This window comes from Budorcas taxicolor, chromosome 1, assembly GCF_023091745.1.
Source record: "Budorcas taxicolor isolate Tak-1 chromosome 1, Takin1.1, whole genome shotgun sequence".
In the NCBI taxonomy this organism is placed as follows: Eukaryota; Metazoa; Chordata; class Mammalia; order Artiodactyla; family Bovidae; genus Budorcas; species Budorcas taxicolor.
Genome location: NC_068910.1, coordinates 71778791 through 71798519, shown reverse-complemented (window position 1 = coordinate 71798519; position 19729 = coordinate 71778791). Strand labels below are relative to the sequence as shown.

Genomic DNA, 19729 nt, shown 5'->3' with positions numbered 1-19729 from the left:
CCAACAAAGGGTTAGAAGATCATAAGACTATATTGTCTTTTAGCACAGTTAAAGAAATGTTACAGGAAACTTAACATTCATATTCACTCATGGCAATGTAAGGTGATTTTCTTCTTTATGGAAGTAGTGTACTTATTAACATTTTTAAACAAGCTTGTAAGAGTCTCAAGAAGTGAAATACTTGTGTGTGTTGTTGTTGTTCAGTTGCCAAGTCATGTCTGACTCTGCAACCCCATGAACCGCAGCACACCAGGCTTCCCTGTCCCTCATCATCTCCTGGAGTTTGCCCAAGTTCATGTCCACTGAATCAGTGATGCTGTCCAACCATCTCATCCTCTGTCACCCTCTTCTCTTGCCTTCAGTCTTACCCAGCATCAGGGTCTTTTCCACAGACTTGTGTATATCTCCAGTCAAATTCTCTCTGACATTCTGACTTCAGTCTCTTGTTTTACCTCTGTGATCTTTCTTTCCTTGTGGCCTCCTACTACCAGCCCATAAGTCAAAGTTCTCTTCAAGCTTCTGCCCTTAAGTTTTTACCTTCAGCACCACCATCTCATGTACCAACCCTTCTCCATTCCATACCAACCATCAGCAGATTTTACAAAGAACAACTCTCCACTTTACACACTAACCTCTATGCACTTTGGAACTTCTGGAATGGCCTCCAGCTCTGCTTGCTACCTGTTCAGTTTATGAATCAGCTGATGGTATCCCATCTTCTACCACACAATGCCCCACTCTCCAGAAAATGTCATTTTGAAGGCCCTTCATCACCCTCCAGCTTTATCTTTCACTCTACGCTCCCCGCCTACTCCACACATACTCCTTTATTTGGCTGCACTGGGTCTTAGTTGCAGCACGTGGAACGTCACTGCATTGCAGCACAGGGACTCTCTAGTTGTGGCACGTGGGCTCAGTTGTTTCAGTACGCAGGTTTAGTTGCTCCCCGGAATGTGAGATCTTAGTTCCCAAACCAGGGATCAAACTCACGTCTCCTTCATTGCAAGGCAGATTCTTAACCACTGGACCACCAGCGGAGTCCATCATTTATTCTTTTACTCAACAAATGAGGATTATTCATAATTACTTAAGGCCAACAACTGGGTGCTGGGGGTGGGGCGGGGGGGGAGTCAGGAATAAGAGACTAAAAGCCTCACAGAGCTTATATTCCAGTGGAAGATCTAAAAATTAAAAAATATGTCACATGGTAACAACTTGATATTCCCCAAGCATATCATGAGCAGTCATGCCTCAACGCCTTTGCACATGGTGTTCCTGTAACTTTCCCCTGCCTGCTGAAATGCTCCCTAATCTGAAAGGTCTTCCCTTTCATCAGTGTCTTCCCTTCTTGGCACAGCAGTTGTGTCTCAGTAACATCATCCTTTTTCTTAGCACTTGTCATACACTGTCTTCTATTATAGGGTGGTTGTTTAGTCACTCAATCGTGTCCAACTCTTTTGTGACCCAATGGACCATAACCCACCAGGCACCTCTGTCCATGAAATTTCCCAGACAAGAATTATGGAGCAGGCTGCCATTTCCTTCTCCAAGGGATCTTCCCGACGTGGAGATCAAACCCACATCTCCTACACTGGCAGGTGGATTCTCTACTGCTGAGCCACCAGAGAAGCCCACTCAGTTTTAGGATAATACGTCGAAATTAGATTATAAGCTCCTTAAGAAAACAGCTTACTTAGCACTATATTCTCCCCTCACCATTTAATTAACACTTGCACAAAGGAGTGCTCAATACCTTTTTGAAGGGGTATACTCTTTCCCCAGTTACTATGTGGCCAAAGAAAGTTTTACTGAACAGTAGCAAACTGAAAATGACTTAGAAACAATTAGAAGAAAGAGTAACTATCTCTTCAAGTGAGCTCTAAAATTCATTTATATCTTACAGATAAATGTACAAGATTTGTGGAATGAATGTATTCACTAAATTTAGAGCTTCTGCATTGCCTCAGTCTTCTAAAGTCATCATGATGGATTATGAGAATTTAACGAAGCAATCCAACTTACGATGGTTTGACTTCTAATTTTTCAACACTACAATAGTGTCAAAGCGATGAGTGTTCAGTAGAAACTATACTACAAATTGTGACCTTTTTTCAGACTGGCTATATGCAGAATGATACTCTCTCACAATGCTGGGCAGTGGTGGTGAACTGTAGCTCCCAGTCAGCCACGCAATCACAAAAGTTTAACAACCAAACCACTCACAACCCAGACAACCATTCTGCTTTTCACATTCAGTACAGTACTCAATAAATTACAGGAGATATCTAAGACTTTATCATAAAACAGACTTTGAGTTGGATGACTGTGCCCAACTGTAGGCTGATGGGAATGTTCTGAACATGCTTCAATAGGCTAGGATAAACTGATGTTCAGCAGGTTACATCTATCAAATGTATCTTTGACTCAACATGTGTTCAACTTACAATGAGGATGTAACCCTGTAAATTGAGGAAGACTTGTATTAAAAATAACTTACAAGGCTGGTTCTTCTTCTTCATCTCCATATGATTTTAGATTATCCTGATCATATTGTGGGAATTCAGGCATCAATCTGGAAGTCAGAATATTAAGTTACATGTTTCAATGCCATTCTCCCAAAGTAATTAACCTCCAATTAAAATAAATAAATAAATAAGAATATTAAGTTACATGAAATGGTTCATTGTTAAGTCATGCTTAACAATAGAAAGTCCAATACTTATTCTATAATGAGTATATCTTTTTACTGAGCTTATTCTGAAATAATCCACTATGGCCAGGACTATATAAATGTAAACTGTGCGTGGAGAACAGTGACCATTCCTGTTACTGAAACACTTAGTCAAGCTTACTCTGTTGCTGTTTTTACTTTGACTTTTTTTTTTTTAATTTTTGGTAACTTCTTTCTACTTTGACTTTTTTTCCATATGTGAAAGTCACTCAGTCTTGTCCGATTCTTTGGGACCCCAGGGACTATACAGTCCATGGAATTCTCCAGGCTAGAATACTGGAGTGCATAGTCTTTCCCTTCTCCAGGGGATCTTCCCAACCCAGGGATTGAACCCAGGTCTCCCGCATTGCAGGCAGATTCTTTACCAACTTAGCTATCAGGGAAAGCCAAAACTATATTTCATTTTTTAAAAAAACCACCACAATACTGATTCAACTGAAAGAATTCTTACTTGTATAGCATATGATAGACGGCAATTTGCACAGGCCGAGCTCTGTAAAGGAGTAATGGGGCTAATGTATTTAACAAAGTCTGGAGGTATTCTGGCAAGTTTGTTTTCTGACCAGCAATCAATCTTGCAGGGAGTTTCTGACTCAATAGCTGATCCTTTGGGATATAAGTTAATGTTTCACACATGGGCTTCAGCATTGCATTCTGAAATGATGTTTCAGATGTATCTCTGTTTTCTCCTGATGACAAAAAGGAAAAAAGAGTCATACCCCAAACAAAGTGAGTAATACAACTTGACCGATTCATAGACAACCAAATGTTATTTAAGAAAATGAAATAAAAACTTGACAAACATTAAAGCAGTCCAAATTAGAAGCATGAACTGAATATGTATTTCAGATAATCTCAACTATTTAATGACTTCTATTATCTTATCCTTTAAAAGAAAAGAAGTTTGAGTTAAAATAATTTATTCATATTTTCTGAATTAGTATGATTCTAATTTTCAGGGATCTTTAGGTATCTTGTGATGTTTCAATTCTTGTCTGTAAAGCAGAAGAATATACGATGATTCTGAGATGCTAAACTTTCTCTCTGGCTCTTTTACTATTTTGTGTTGTGTGACCTAAACATCCAAAGTTGATTTTGGGGTGTTTTGTGTTGTTTGTTTTTTTAGTTTTTCAAAATACGTTATTTTCAATGATTCTCACTATTACTCCCTTTTTCACTTGCCTGTAGCAGTCACCAAAAGAGGTAAAAGCAAACTGTGGATGCCAGGAGAAAAAAATTCTTTCCATTCACTGATTAGATTTACAGGAAGGCTGCCAGTGGTGCCCAGAGTTGTGGAATCAAAAAAAGCGCTGAGTTCACAGGCCAAATCACAGCTGACATAGGCAAACAGTTGTACAAGTGGAACAGAATACAGTGCCTGATTCTCATTTGTTGTCTGAGGAAACAAAAATTAAATAGGTAAGCAGACCTCCTGTAGAATATTACAAGCCAAGGCAATAAAGAGAAGTCCCTTTCATTTCTCTAAATTTGAAAATAAGAAACAGTTTGAATGTATATAGTCTCAGGAGATATTTATATATCAAAATAACATTTTCAGAATTAAATGTTAGGAATTAGAAGTAACCCATTTATCGTGAACTGTTCTTTTTCATTTCTGCAACCATGAAGGAAAATAATATCAACTACCATATACCAAGTTAAATATATTAAAAGCACATTTATAATCTCAGGAGCCCTGCTAATTGGGGATTATTAAGTTATTTTAAAATGAGGAAACTGAGGCTCAACTAGGTAAACTTTAATACCCTAAGCCACACAGTAAACAGCAGGCAGAGTTTGAATCTAAAGATTCAGACCAATTCAACACTAAAGATTCAGACCAATTCAACACTAACTGACTTGCTGCATGACTTTCTACCTAATACTCATAGTTATTACACAGCTGGTTACTTGGAGTCATAAAAAGAACTCTAATTCCCTCTGAATTTGTTTAATCTTTACTGCACTAGTCTGGCAATAATGAAACAGTACACAGTAAGAAGAGAAGCAAAAGACCAAAAACCTTGTCATGAAAAGATAAAACCTTAAAGGGCTATGCTACATTACACTAAAATAAGCTAATGGAGAGACCATTTTAAAAGCAGTTAGCAGAATGGTTACTGAATGATATCAGCAAACATTAAACCTCAATCATTTTACTGATCTGTCAAGCAGCAGTCAGCAAGGAACTTATCTATAAAGTGTTCAAATGTTTGCAAAGGAGCTAACTACAATCATTACTTAAAGAGGATGAGAAAATACTTCTGGCACACAGACATGCACAAAAGCTCAACAACAGTGATGACTCAGAAGGTTAATTTACCTCCAACCAAGCCAACATGGAACACATGATGAAGTCCCATTCGCTCTCTGCCAAAGGAGATGAGCAGTATTTCAGAAACAGGGAAAGGAAACGGATTATTTCTATATTTACAGCCAGTATCTCTGGACTTACTTCTGACAGATTACTGTGATAAAGACAAAAATAAAACATTGACAAATTATACAGACATTCACTGAGAAAAATTTAAATCTTATATACTTAGACTGACTTAAATGCCTACCATCCTATTATAACTCTATGAAATAGTGACTATAAGACACATAATCTGAGTCCAAATCATACACAGAGGGAAAAATATAAAGTATTACCTACCAACTGAAAAGAAAAATATCTTCGTGATCTTTTTTCCAAGTTATCAGAATTTTTAATAGACCATGTAATAGCTCTCCATCATCTATGCTTTTGGTCTGCAGACAAGAATTGAAAATGGCAAGATGTCCAAAACCTCCTATAGCAAAATTAAAACATTTTAAAATTGTATTGCTACTATAAAAAAAGAAAGCCTATGCTGAGATACGTTAAAGACTTTCTTCAAAAGTGTCCAGGTTAATAACTCTAAAATTAGGGCTTGTAAGAAAGAGTCAACAAATGAGCTTATAAACTCCATAGGCAGGGACCTGCCAACATACTCAGCCCCCAGCACAGAGAAGAAAGTGTGGCAGGGCAGGCAGAGGGAAGCAAGTGAATGACACTATGCATTAAACTAGCCTATGCCGTTTTTTCCTTTGTTTCCTTAGGTATAGGACTTACTCAGCATACCTACCTCTCAACAAACAAACAAATTTCTAGCTAGAGTACAAAGTTAAATAAAGTTGGAAAACAGAACATACTGTTTTGTAATTCATACATTCACTCGGTAAGCATCTATGTTGGGAAAGCTCGTGTGGGGTTCCCTATTCTTTAGACTCCCTGATTCCTCCTTATTCTTCAATTCTCAGCTTAAATACTGCCTCCACTCTGAAATTCCCAAGTACCTCAAGTATGCCCCTCTCCTCACTCCTCCAGTATCACTTGTTTGTTGCCTTTACAGCCCTAATGTTTGCTATTATCTCATCAGGAAGTAAGCTCCATGAAAGCAGGAACCTTGTCAGTTTTACTCATCACTGTTATGGCCCCCGAACACAATGCCCGAGATACATTTATTTTGACTGACTAAATAAAGAACGAATAAATGAATGCATACAAAGTACACTGCTAGACAGATACCTAGGAGAAAGCTGAACAAAATCCAGTCCCTGAAGGGACTTACTCAGTAGTACTGGCAGACTTAAAAACAAATTAGAATAATATGGATAAAAGCTGAGACCCAGAGCAGGAAACTATAGTGAGTCAGAAAAGGCTTCCCCAAGTTGGTATGTGAACTGGGATTTTCAAAAGATCAAAGTCTGCAAGACTAGGAAAGGGACGCTCCAAGGGGTGCTAAGGCACAAAGCTGTAAGAAAGTGTGGACTGATCAAAATTCATGACAATTTAGCATGGTCAGGGCCCAGAGTGGAAGCAAAAGAGGTGAAACTGGAGAAGTTGGTTGCAATAAGATTTTAAAACATCTTACAGGCCAAACTAAGGACTTAGGTTTTTATCCTGTAGGCAAAAGAGAACCAACAAAGAAAGCAAAAATTAATTAATTAATAACAATGTAGTCTTCCTTTAAAGGCAGAGGAAGAATTTTTTTTTAATCTTCCTGACAAAATATCAATAGAAAAGGCTTCAAGTTTAATCAGAAACAACTCAAGTTCTAATAACCGAAATGTATTCGTTAGCTAATTCTGCTTCATCACTTGGGCTAGAAGAGAAAAACTAATTGTCAACCCTTAAAGAAATACTCTTCATTTACAGATTATACTACCACCTACCTGACATGGACTCTGAAAGCAGTATTTCCATCTAGCCAACAGCCTACTGCTTACTGACAATCCCCATTTGAGTACTTGTTCCATAGCCACCTTAATCGTAATCTCATGTGTCCAAACCTTAACATCATCTCCCTGTACACTCCTTCGCCACCTTCCGTCCAGCTCGGAAGTCTCCGGGCAGGGTTTCCTATAAGGCCTCATGGTACTTCCATCTGCCCAATCCAGAAATATAACCACAGAACCCCAGCGATTCTACTTCCTACCTCTCTCAATTCCATCTCCACTCTTCCATCTGTGCCTAGACCCAAGAGTTCTTTCTTATCTCTCATTTTGATTATTCGAATGGCTCTCTATCTATATAGTCTCCTACCCCTAATTCCTCTCTTCTCCCATATCCACCCTTCACACAGCTGTCAAGATAATCCTTCTAATGTGAATATGATAGTCTGACTACTTTCCTACCTAATTTGGGCCACTAGTTCCTTACCTCCTATCGCTTAAAGTCCAAACTCCTTAACTGACAAAATAAGGCCTTTATGATCTGTGCCCTGCCATTCTCAAGATCCATATTCTTGTGCACCCTAATACTCTTTGTCCCAACTTTCTACCTTAAATCCAACCAACATGAAGCTACCTGCACTCTTCTAGTTTCTGTGTACCTAGAATGCCTTTCTCTAACTATAAGGAAAAGTACCTTTTACCACTACTAAAATATTTCTTTTTGTGAAATAGCCACTGCTATCTCAAAGGAAAGTGGAAAATCTTTTTATGCACTTCTGCACATAAGATATCTTTTTGCTATATCAGTAGTCATATAACTTTATATCTACCTTCTCTACAAAAGAGACTGCCACATGGTCAGGGCTCAATAAGTGCTTGTTAAATTAGCAAGCAAAGGAACTAACAAGAGTACAGAATGTCTGAAAAGTTTAAAACATAACAAAAGCTGTTTCCTCTTTTACTTTCGTAAGTTCACTCGTCGGTTGACTAGGGGGGAAATGATGTATAGCTAAGAAGAGCTACACACAGTACAGAAATGATTAGAGGGTACCTGTGGTTATACACCTTCCCTTAGGCTACAGTATTTCCATACTGCAAAGTAACAGTCACTCTCCAATGAATGACACTTACCCTATTGAGTCAACTTGTTAACGTAACAAGTATATTAACTAGGAAAAAAAGTAGCTATAATTTATCTCTGTCAGATTTGGATTTAGATGTTAAGAAACACTTCTTTCATCTCAAGCAATAATTAAATTAATGAAATATTTATTACCAAGTAACTAACCATTAATATGGCAAACATTTTCCTTGGTCCAGGCCAAAAGGGCAGGTATACACTCAGCAATGAATTCTTTCTTGTCTTCTTTTGACAAAAATGGACAGAGACTTTGAATAGTATGCATATTACCTTCTGTTAGTGGAAAAAAACTGTTTAAACAGGGGAGAAAAAAGGTGTGAATTATATTTATCCTAAATATTTAGTTATTTCAGAAAATTCCTCTTATTCATACAATTTAAAAAGACTAAAATTTCCACAATATAAAATAACTGAATAGAAAAAGAATAAAAGAAACTCTGAAAGAGGTTGACACTTGCTGATTCTCTTTGATGAAACTGTGGACAATTATTTTTTTCTGCTTCTCTTTCTTACATGTTTCTGATTTTCAAAAAATAAGCATATATAACTTTCCCCAAGGATGATTTTTTTAAATTATACAAACAGTACATGATTATGCTGTCATTAAGAGCCAATTAATTCAATTTAAAGAGGACCAGTGACATATTGCTCATATGAACTGATACTCATATATATGCATATACATACTTGGGTTTTATGTATCTAAATTTTATATTACCTGACACTTATATACTTTCTAGACCACTTTACAGCAGAACATAGAGGTACAAAGTATTCTATTTTAAAACTACATATCTAAATAAAAACCAAAACCAAAACATTTCATACAATCATAATTTAACTATTTTTCTATTAGTGAACATTTAGGTTTTTTCCATCAGATTTTTGCTCTTTACAAATAACACTATAATAATTGTCCTTGAACAAGTACTATTCTGTGTATGTGCAAACACCTCTTTAGGCTAGATTCCTGGACATAGAACTTCAAAATCAAAGGATCTGCAAGTATTATATTTTGCTAATTTCAAGTTTTTCTTCAAAGAAGAATAATCAATTCACATTTTCACCAAAAATGTACAAGTCTGACTTTTCTGCTCCACACCTATTAATTCTTTTTAATTCCTAGCAATAAGGCAGATAAAATATATACTCCTTTATATTTGTCATTATTAACAAAGCAAATCCTTTCCCAGTCCACATTTCATAAACGAATTACCTTTGACTGTGTCATCTATGAATTACCTGTTCAAGTCCTTGACACATTCTTCAGTTTGAATAGTTTAATTACTAGAAGCTACTTATATTATGAATATTCTTTATTAATTAACAAGTATTTTCCTCTATTTTGTCACCTATCCTTCATACTGTATTTTTATCATACAGAAGTTTTCTTTTTTAACTGTGGTAAACTATGTAAAATTATGTAAAATTTACCATATTATTTTAATTAAAAAAAATTTTTTTTGGTCATACCGTGCAGCATGAGGGGTCATAGTTCCCTGACCAGGGGTAGAACACACGCCTCCTGCATTGGAAGCATGGAGTCTTAACCACTGGACCATCAGGGAAGTCCCGCAGATTAACTATTTTTAAGTGTACAGTTCAGTGATGTTAAGTCCATTCACACTGTTGTGCAACCAACCTCCATAACTTTTTCATTTTACAAAACTGAAACTCTGTCCATTAATAAGAACTCCCCATCTTCCTTCCATTCAGCCCCTGACAACCACCATTCAACTTTCTGTTTCTATGAATATGCCTAAGTACCTCATATAAGTGGAATCATACAGTATTTGTCTTTTCATGACTGCTTTATTTCACTTAGCATAATGTCCTCCAGGTTCATCTACATTTTAGTATGTCAAAATTTCCTTCCTTTTTAAGGGAGAATAATACTTCATTATAATGCATACATTTTTGTTTATCCATTCATCTGTTGATGGACATAAAGGTTTTTGCTTTTACAAAGTCAGGTATCTACTGTTTCTTCTATGGATTCTGGGTTTGTGCTATGCTTAAGATCTTCCCTGTGCCAAGACTATACAGTTTCTTATTTTCCCAAATACATTTATAGATCTGTTCATTACATTTAATTTTCATCTGGACCTTACTTTCATGTATAACGTAAGGGAGTGGGTCTTACTTTTTTTTTTCAAATGTAAATCCAATTTTCCTATCTCATTGATCTGAAAGACCACCTGTATCAAAAACTAAATTTTCATTTATGTGTGCATTGGTCTTTGGACTCCATACTTTGATCCAAGGATATATCTATTCACCAATTTCATACTGCTTAATCACTGTGTTGGTAGGGCAAGTCCTTTTCATTTTTCTGTTTCATAAATTTCCTAGCTATTCTTGAGCATTTTTTCCTTTAAATGCATACCATGTTTAGAAGAGTTTGTGAAATTTTTCAAAAACTGCTGCTGAAATTTTGACTATCATTACACTGAAATTAGATACAACAATTTTTACAATTTATCTTCTCACTTTGTTTTGTGATCTTTAAGTTTTACAATTCAAATTTTTGTTAAATTTATTTCAAAGTATTTACAGTTTTGTTGTCAATTTGAAAAGAATCTCTTTTTTCCTATGCCATTTTTAAATTGATTATTACTGATGATAAAAAAGATACTGACTTTTGTATGTCAAGTATATATCCATCTCACTTGTAATTAGTTCTAGCAGTTCTTTAGTTAATTCTCTATGACTCATGTAAACAGAAAAAATTTTTTTAATTATGCTGAATAAAAAAAGTTAATATGAAAGGATCATATGCTGTATGATTCCATTTATATAACATTCCTAAAATGGTAAAAATTATAGAAAGAATAGATTTACTGGTTGCCAGAGAGGAAGAGAAAGGCAGGAGGGCAGGTGGCTGTGGCAAGAAAGCGTACCACAAGGTATCCTTATGATACAACTATTCTGTGTCTTGGAATGTGGCAGTAACATGTGATCTACAGAGTATATACGTGGATGCAAGTTAATTCAGTCAATGAACTATATCAATGTCATTTCTTGGTTGTGAAATTGTACAAAAGTTATCCAATGGGACCATTTGGAAGAAACTAAGTAAAAGGTACATAGAACTTCTTTGTGTTTCTTATAATTGCACGTAAACCTACAATCCACATTAACTGAACTCAAAACAGTAAATTTAAAAAAAATTAAGACTTAAAAATCAAAATTTAGCTTACAATTTTACTGTGCCAGAACATATATATACACCCACACATATGTATATATACACATATATATAATTTCGAAATTCTTCTTGATAAATCTGTAAATTCAAAATGGCTCTTGGTAAATTTCAGGTAAGTGTTAAATCTGAATGCTCAGCTTCCCTAATATAATCAACTCTAGTAAATCTGTAGTATGTCCAACCTCACTATCTATTTCTTTGCCTTAAGGAATATATTTATTGTCTTTTTAGAATTCACTTCAGTGGGATGATCCTTATTTTGAAGAGTAAGTAACTTTCTTATTATTTCCATTTAGCAAATAAAGGGATAGAAGGATGTTAGAGAGAGGAAAAAAGATTCTACCCGAGAGATTTCTGGGTAAAAGAGAATAAGCTTATCAAATGCTAATTATTTAAAGCACATACAAAATTCTTCAACAAAATGTTATAAGGTTAAAAACACCTCTTAAAAAAGTATGGGTCCTCAACCTAAAATGACTGGAACTGTTTTACACTCTTTAAGTCTCATATTCTTTCATTTAATTTCCTCATGTCCTAAACCTGTTTTCCTGATTCATTACACAGTTAGTCAAGGGTTGCCAGAGTGACCAATCATAATAAATTTCAAAGTAAAAGTATTTCAAATAAAAATACCCTTCTTTTCTCTTATAATGCTGTTTTACTTCATCAGATGAAACACTTCGGGAAAGGATCAATTTAGCAATAATGAGAGACCAAAGGGTGCCGTTTTTCCTGGATCTAAAAAAGAAAAAAAATTCTGTTTTGAAAGTATACTTAATGTTCTGAAACACTTGCTTACCTGGATACCTTTTACAGAACTAAATAAAACACCTTGCAGGGTATAAATTCACACAGTACTTTTGCACGTAAATAACTGCTGTTACCAAAAGGACTGGCAACTTAGGCTTCTGAAACTCCTTTACTGAGCTCTCATCAAGGCATTCTCAAAGCCCCTTAGTCCCAAAAGGGAAAAGGATCTTAAGGATTAAGCTGGAGGATCAGAAGCTGCAGCCGGAAAGAGGACAGAGAAGACCCAGAGGAGACCAAGGATTAGTGAAGCTGAGGAACCAAGGAGGGTATTAACTGAGGAAAGTTCTGCGAGTCAAGTAAGTGGACGGGGACTCGAGAGGAAGACCTGTTCAGTCTGAGGCCTCTGATACTGCAAAGCATACAAAAAATACTATAGGCAAATGTAAAACTCTTCAGGAGAAAGCAGTTCAACAGGACAATTTCAACCAGCTAAACATCAGACCACTATAACCTCTACAACGACTCTGTTTTCACACCTATTTCCTCATTAAGGGGCAAGGGTTTTGTGGTTATGATATTAAGACATACCTGCAATAAATAACATACAAGATAACGGGCTAAATTTTACCTTGGAAATTTTAAGTGGAAGGATGGGTCACATATGACAAATTAAAACAACTTCTACAGGACTCTCTCTCTTCCACTGTCATCTGCCCCTTGCATCATATTCATGGATTTAATAACACAGGCAAAGTACAAATATCTCCACAGAAGAAGAAATCAAATACTTAGTACCCATAAAGTATTTATCGTTAATGACTAGGATTAATTTAGCACAACCCTCTGATTCAAAGATTAGCATGAAGTGGGCTTACATTTTACAGACACAAAACCATAAACTAGCAAAACAGTCATGAAATAGAAATTGAAAAAAGGTTCCCACCTGTCAAATAACAGCTGCAGAAGGCCGGAAGTATTACCAAGTCCACATAAGTTATCATACGTGATATTCATTTTCTGAAGCATTTCACAAAATCCAGCTAGGAAAACAGGCGGATTGTCTAATTCTTCATACCACTGCAATGAATAGAGCAGTTCTGCAACTAACAGAATGGACAGCACATTATCGGGTGCACTCTGTGAACAGCACTTCCAGTTGCCCTCACTTGTCTCCCATTCTCTAACACCGCTGTGCCCACCAATTCTAAAATATCTATGAACTTATTTCCAGCTCCTTGATATACAAATATAATGAAAACTGAGCGTATCAGATACAAAATACCACTCCTCTCCCAAACCTGACTTGGTCCCTTTTCTGCTGAGTTAAGAAAGTGACAGGAACCGAAGTTATCAGAGATGCCAGAAGAATCTTCCTACTGTTTTTGCCACGAATGGTAAGAAGCTGCATCCAGGATAAACAACTAAGGGACCCAAGACCTGAGAAGTTCAAGTCAATGTGTTAAGGAAGAGAGCAGGACCCAGTACACAGGAAAGGGCCTCGGTGACAGACCAGTCTGGATTCAAAAGAGCTGCATACACTGTTATCAACCAGGATACGATAAATCTACCTCAGGGGACTGTTGAGAGAATGACTTAGTCTCACGAAATCTGGCCATACCACGGGTTCTTAATACATAATCAGTCACAACTCTCCAGGTATGGATTTTAGAGTCGAGAGACTTGAAACCTGGTTCAAAATCTAACCCCGTCCCTTGAAAGCTCCAGGTTAAGAAAAACAACAAAAATTATTACCCTAATTCCCAGTGTTGTTTTTGGACAAATTCACTGAGTAAAGTAAACAGCAGGCTAAGCTCCTTGATCTTAACTGCAGGTGGAGCTGGCTCACCGTAAGAGGTGTTTCCAGCTTTCTTTCACAGGCATATATTCTCTTCTGCTAGGAACCATACTCCACTGAGGGCTTACAACCAAGCCTGACACAGGAATTATTCAAGTCCTCCACCTTTCAAACTATTTTGTACAGGTCACATGGTTACCTACAATGCTATACCATTTCCTAGAACGGGAGGGATTTTCCAAATCTTTTTGAAATTCAACATCTGAATGACCACTTGCCAGGGAAAAAATTATAGCCCTATACAAAAGGACTGATCCAAAAATTAACTGAAAAAAAAATTAATTGAAAATTCAGAATCCCTGATGAAACACAAGACTTGATTAACCATTTTCCTCAGGGTTATGTGCTACAGGGCCTGCTTTTATTGACGTCATGCCAGCTAAAGTAACTGTGGTGGTGGTTTACTCGCTCAGTCGTGTCCGACTCTTTGCGACCCCATGGGCTGCAGCCTGCCAGGCTCCTCTGTCCATGGGATTTTCCAGGAAAGAATTCTGGAGGGGGTTGCCATTTCCTTCTCTAGGGGATCTTCCCCACCCACAGATCGAACCTGGATCTCCCGTATTGCAGGCGGATTCTGTACCGACTGAGCCACCAAATTCTGCTCTACTGATAACAAGACTATAGCAAGATTTTTTGGTATGATTCCATCTGATTTGCAATTTAACGTTCATCTCTTGAGAGGCCTCAATTTCTCATCACTAAAATAATTAAAAGGAGCTGGAGATTTTTCATTCTTTAAAAACTTAAAGTATAATCAAAATTATTTCAAAATTTTAATTAATTTTAAATTCAAGATTTTAATTAATTTAATTTTAACTAGTTCAAGACTTATATGTATTTATCTGAATGCTCATATATAATTACTTACTTATTTTCTCAAGTTCATTATTTTCTAGGGCTGTTTCCTTTTTCAGTGCAACTAATATCATTTTGCTCAATAATGCTGAAGTACACAAATGGCTGGGAAGTTTCTTTGTATCTTGCTCTTTAAAATCTGTTTTGAAACCCTCATAATTCAAACTCAATCTTCCTTCTAAAAGAGGCCTATGCAACCACTGTGAAAAAAAAAAAGCATTAAATTATATACAATATCATTCGACAGTCTAAATTATTTACTACCTACACAATTAAGGCAGGGAACAATGATGAAGTTAGTAGACTATCTTCAAAATGTTCTTAGAATAATTTCAAAAAGGAAGCTATTGTTAGTTTACTAGTAAAAGCACAGAAGCCTAGAAATTCGGTTTCTAGTAGCAGAAATTACCAACATGTATTTTAGGGTACCTTCAGGACAGAACTATGTCCTGTTCACTGTCAACTGTCATGTCAACTGCTGTCTTGTAAATATCAAATATCCAATATATGAGCATTCCAAGGCAGAAAGGGAAAGTAAGATACATATTTCATTTACATTTTTTCCTTCCCAGAATACAATTAAAATATTTAAACCTGTATGAAATACAAACTTCAGAATGATATGAGCACTCTCCAATATCAAACACACCTGAACGGGAAGAGACTGTCTCATTTTTTCCCATTCGCTGTTGTCTGGCATTACACTTCCAATATAAGCTCCCAGGAGATTGGCATCTTTACTCTCTAGAAGCACATTTAGCAAATCATCAACAGCAGACAAGAGCACCTGAAGACTGAAAATAAAGCAAGGAACTTAACTGCTGTAGTTATGCTACAACCAATCAGGTAACAGTTTACCTGAGCAAAAAGACAAATGAAAATAAAGGTAAGTGACACCTCCACCCTCCTCTCGTGATTGACACACAATCGAATAGGGGATTTCATCCAACATTCATAATTTGAAATTAAGTGCTGTTTCTATTTCAGAATGAAGGAGACCTATTTTAGATCAGGTATTTCTGAAATACCTCATTTCAGAGGTATTCAGCTGCTTCATTTCATGAAAAGAGCATGACACTCAGAGAAAGATTTAACCCAACCATGGCAGCTCTGGACGTGTTCTCTTAGTTTTCATTTTTTTATATATTTGTGGATTTAAGTACGAGATGTGAAAAACATCTGCAATTTCAACCACTTACAACAGTGTCTATCAGATTCCCCCCCAAGAAACCAACAATGAAGGACAGTCACTGTCTGTGGTGGCCATGAGAAGTTACAGAGTCACAGCCCACACCAGTGCAAGACCAGGACAGAAACCTATCACATCAGTGACCATAGTCAGGAGTTCAGCAGGGAAGCGAAAATAAATCATTCTTCAACAACCTGAGTTCAAACGCATGTTCATTAAAACAAAATCCTTTTGGAAAAACCTATTTGGATCTTCTCTTAGAATCCTGTAGGTTTCTTACATAACAAGTCATTTTTCACAGGCACTCACACTAATCATGAAAACTTATTTAAGGACAATGATCAGTTATGAAAGAGAATCTCTGCAACGGAGCATCAGAAAAAGGTTACCTTGTGACATCCAAAGTCGAAAACTGAACTTGGTTCTTCAGCCACAGAGCAGATAAACGTAGGAAAGTGCTCTGTTTAAATGTGTCGCCAGTTCGATGAACCAATAAATTCACACCAGAGAGCCAAGTATTTTTTAGTTTACTGATGATAAAGTCTAAAATCAAGATGTCAACAGTAATTTGTAGTCCCTCTAAACTAACTATCAGCAATACAAAATGCTTTAAAGCACTCACTGTAGACCTGAGATTTTTAAGGTATCATTAAGAAAACATAAAACTATTATTTGCTTGCCAAAACAAAATAACTATGTCATAAATATGTGATACAAGCTAGTTCATGCCATACAAATGTAAAAATGGTAAGAATCTCAATTTCATTCTAATATATACCAAGATTGAATGTTTGTAACTATTAAGAGACTGAGATATTAATATATCCCTTTATGAATATGGAAACTGAGGCATCAAGAAATTAGCAACTTGCCAGAGATACTGAATGAAGGGGTTAGGACTAATTCATCTATCACAGCTGCTTCTAAACGGTTCACTCAACATCAAGTCAGAACTTGAGACAAAAGGTCTACATTCATCTTGGTTTGGAAACTGGGTTTCTAAAGCTCAAAGTGTTTTAAGATTTGTAGCCCTTTACTTGAAATGCTTTCAACTCGCAAACACATTATGATTCAATTAATAAAGCCTGGGCACTTACACTATGAAGGTCAGAGCCGGAGAATCCCAACAAAACATTTGAGCAGTAGGCTATTACCTGGCAAATGTGTTTTTTCTTTGCTCTCAGCACATAACTGAAAGAGAGTTAATAATAAATCTTCAGATGATGGCATTAGCAAGCATCCTTTCGCTGAGCTGAAATAGTTATAGGCCACATCACAGATAAAAGACACTGATGAGTCATTATTTTCAGCTTCTGACAATTTCTTTGCTTTGGATAAAGTTTCATGAAGTTTAACAATAATTCTTTCAACATAAACTTCTCCAATCAAGTAATCTAGAGAAAAAAATTCAGACAGACAAAATATAAATAATATTAACAGTGAATTTTCTTTTTTTCAATCTTTGTTTTTCCTTTTTCAATCGGTGTATTTTAATACTTCACTTTGGGTTAACATTCCACCTTGTCTCTCCATGTGTTTTTTAAAAATCAGGGTGTTTATGTATTAGAAGAAAATTACATCAATAAATCAATCAGTTCTGTCACACATAAAAGCCTTCATATAAAAAAGTTTTAAATTAAGGAAAAAAGACAAAATTAGAGTGAACAGTTAAATTCAAATCCCTTTAAAATATAAAACGAAAAGCATTAAACATCTCAAATGTTACAAAGGAGAAGGGGACGACAGAGGACAGATGGTTGGATGGCATCCCTGATTCAATGGACATGAGTTTGAGCAAACTCCTGGAGATGGTGAAGGACAGGGAAGCCTGGCGTGCTGCAGTCCACAGGGTTGCAAAGAGCCAGGCACAACTGAGAGACTGAACAACAACAGGGTGTTTACAAGATTAAGATATTTGAATGAATTAAATCTTGCTATTCTCAACTAATACTATGCTAACTGAATAACATGGAATCCCCCCAAAAAGGTGAAAAAAAATGACTCCCTTCCTACTGAAAAAACAAGCCATATTTTTACCTACCATTTTTAACATGTTGGGATAACACCAAGCTTAAAAGAGTCCATCTTTCTGAGAAGTAAGGTTCAGAAGATACTGTGGATTCCAAGTCTTTGTTACAAAGATGCTCTGCCAAGGTTACCAATTTCTCTCCAAGGATATCTCCTTTGAGCCACGGTGTTACTAAAGCATGATTATCTGAACTAGAGCATGCCTAAAACCATAAAAATTGTAGTAAAGATTAGGATCAAGATTAAAAAAACAAAGTGTACCTGCCCAAAATATTACCTACACCTTAGTACCTCCCTTCATCAGCATGGACCCAACTTTCTCCCCCACTCCTCCTCCTCAAGTGCTAAGAAAGCTGGTATCTTCCCTACTCCCCACTAAGTCTCGCTTATGCACACTTCCATGCTTTGTTCATGCTAGCTTCCCAACCATAAATATTCCCTCTCTCTTTTATTTATCAAAATTACATCCATTACTATATTCAGTATAAATCCCACCTGCTTTGTGAAGTCTCCCATAACAGCCCATACTCATCACTGCTTTTCTCTGAATTTCTAGAGCAAATAATGTTTCATCTGTGTATGTCTTGTTTCCAATGAAACTGTAAGTTCCTTGAGAGCAGAGACTGTCTTTGATACCTGCTATCAACACTGTAGATATGTTCAATGAATAATGAATGGATGAACTTTAAAGACAGATTTTAAAATGCTCTACAAATATTAAATTGTTGTTCATTAACTTTGTTAAAATTAAAGAATAATTAACATATAACAGTGGAAATTACTTCAATATGAACAATGGGACTTATTATTTGCCCAAATTTTATGAAATAGTTACTGAAGCCAGATATCTGACAGCAACTGGTTTATTTTCAGGTGGTGGGGAAAGCAAGGAAAAAAACTGTAAATCCACCCCCAAAAGCATGGTGATCCATGTTCCCAGAGCTTCTTTTGGTATAAGGGCTGAGAAGAAAGGAATTTGCAACCTGGTTCATTTCAAAGCAATCTGGAAAAAAAAAATCCAAATGCAGATTGGGTAGTGTCTGAAAAACTATTTTATCTCCTTATTTAAAATATTGTAGGTAACGAGAGCTCTTATTTTAGCCCAAGCTTTATCACTATTCTGGCTTTATGACGTTATACAAAGCTCTTAATCAACCCGGACCTATTTCTTAATGAAAAAAATGAACATTAACTTAGAAAATCTCTAAGGTCCTCTCCAGTTACAAAATTCAGGTTTGTTTTTAAAGAAGTTGGCTTTAGGACTCTGCTCATAAAGTATGAAGTTGCATAAATACATAAGAAAAACTAGAATTTAGATGGCTACTAATATTGGCTTTCCTAAGATAGCTTACCAAATAAAACCTCTCTATGGAATTCTATAGAATCCAGAAAGTAAGCTCCTGAATAAAAAGTCTCTCAGGTCATCAAGACCTGAAGTCCAACTCCTCAATGTTTTAACACTTTCACAGAAAGAATCTGACCAGAGGATAGCGAAGCTAGTTAGGCATGAAGTACAGAGGCAAACACTGGCTATGAACTCCCAAACCCTGCCGAAGCCTTCCAAACAGAGATATCTGAACTATGTGGCAGCGACCTCCCTAAGGTGGACACAGATCTATCAACCTTCTCATCAAATTATTAACTACTTTTGCTCTGATTTTAGACTTTTCCAGCAGCTTTATCATAATTTGGCTTTTCATGTAGCCTGCCTATAGAGAAAGAGGTAATGGATAAAGTAATTCAAATGGTGTGCTGGATAAATTATATCTCTCATT

At 36.2% G+C, this 19729-nt stretch overlaps 1 protein-coding gene across 1 annotated transcript in view; it reads right to left on the bottom strand.

The window, feature by feature from the left end:
• LTN1 (listerin E3 ubiquitin protein ligase 1) overlaps window positions 1–19729 on the bottom strand; it is a 55106-nt gene that overhangs the window by 12341 nt on the left and 23036 nt on the right. The window contains exons 12-24 of the mRNA XM_052642763.1: window positions 17968–18157; window positions 17081–17320; window positions 16316–16469; window positions 15387–15531; window positions 14751–14937; window positions 12971–13130; window positions 11911–12015; window positions 8217–8359; window positions 5388–5523; window positions 5055–5199; window positions 3914–4127; window positions 3183–3420; window positions 2498–2572 (exon numbers count right to left, since the gene is read on the bottom strand). Of these exons, the coding sequence (XP_052498723.1) occupies window positions 2498–2572; window positions 3183–3420; window positions 3914–4127; window positions 5055–5199; window positions 5388–5523; window positions 8217–8359; window positions 11911–12015; window positions 12971–13130; window positions 14751–14937; window positions 15387–15531; window positions 16316–16469; window positions 17081–17320; window positions 17968–18157 (2132 nt within the window). The remainder of the gene's footprint in view (window positions 1–2497; window positions 2573–3182; window positions 3421–3913; window positions 4128–5054; window positions 5200–5387; window positions 5524–8216; window positions 8360–11910; window positions 12016–12970; window positions 13131–14750; window positions 14938–15386; window positions 15532–16315; window positions 16470–17080; window positions 17321–17967; window positions 18158–19729) is intronic.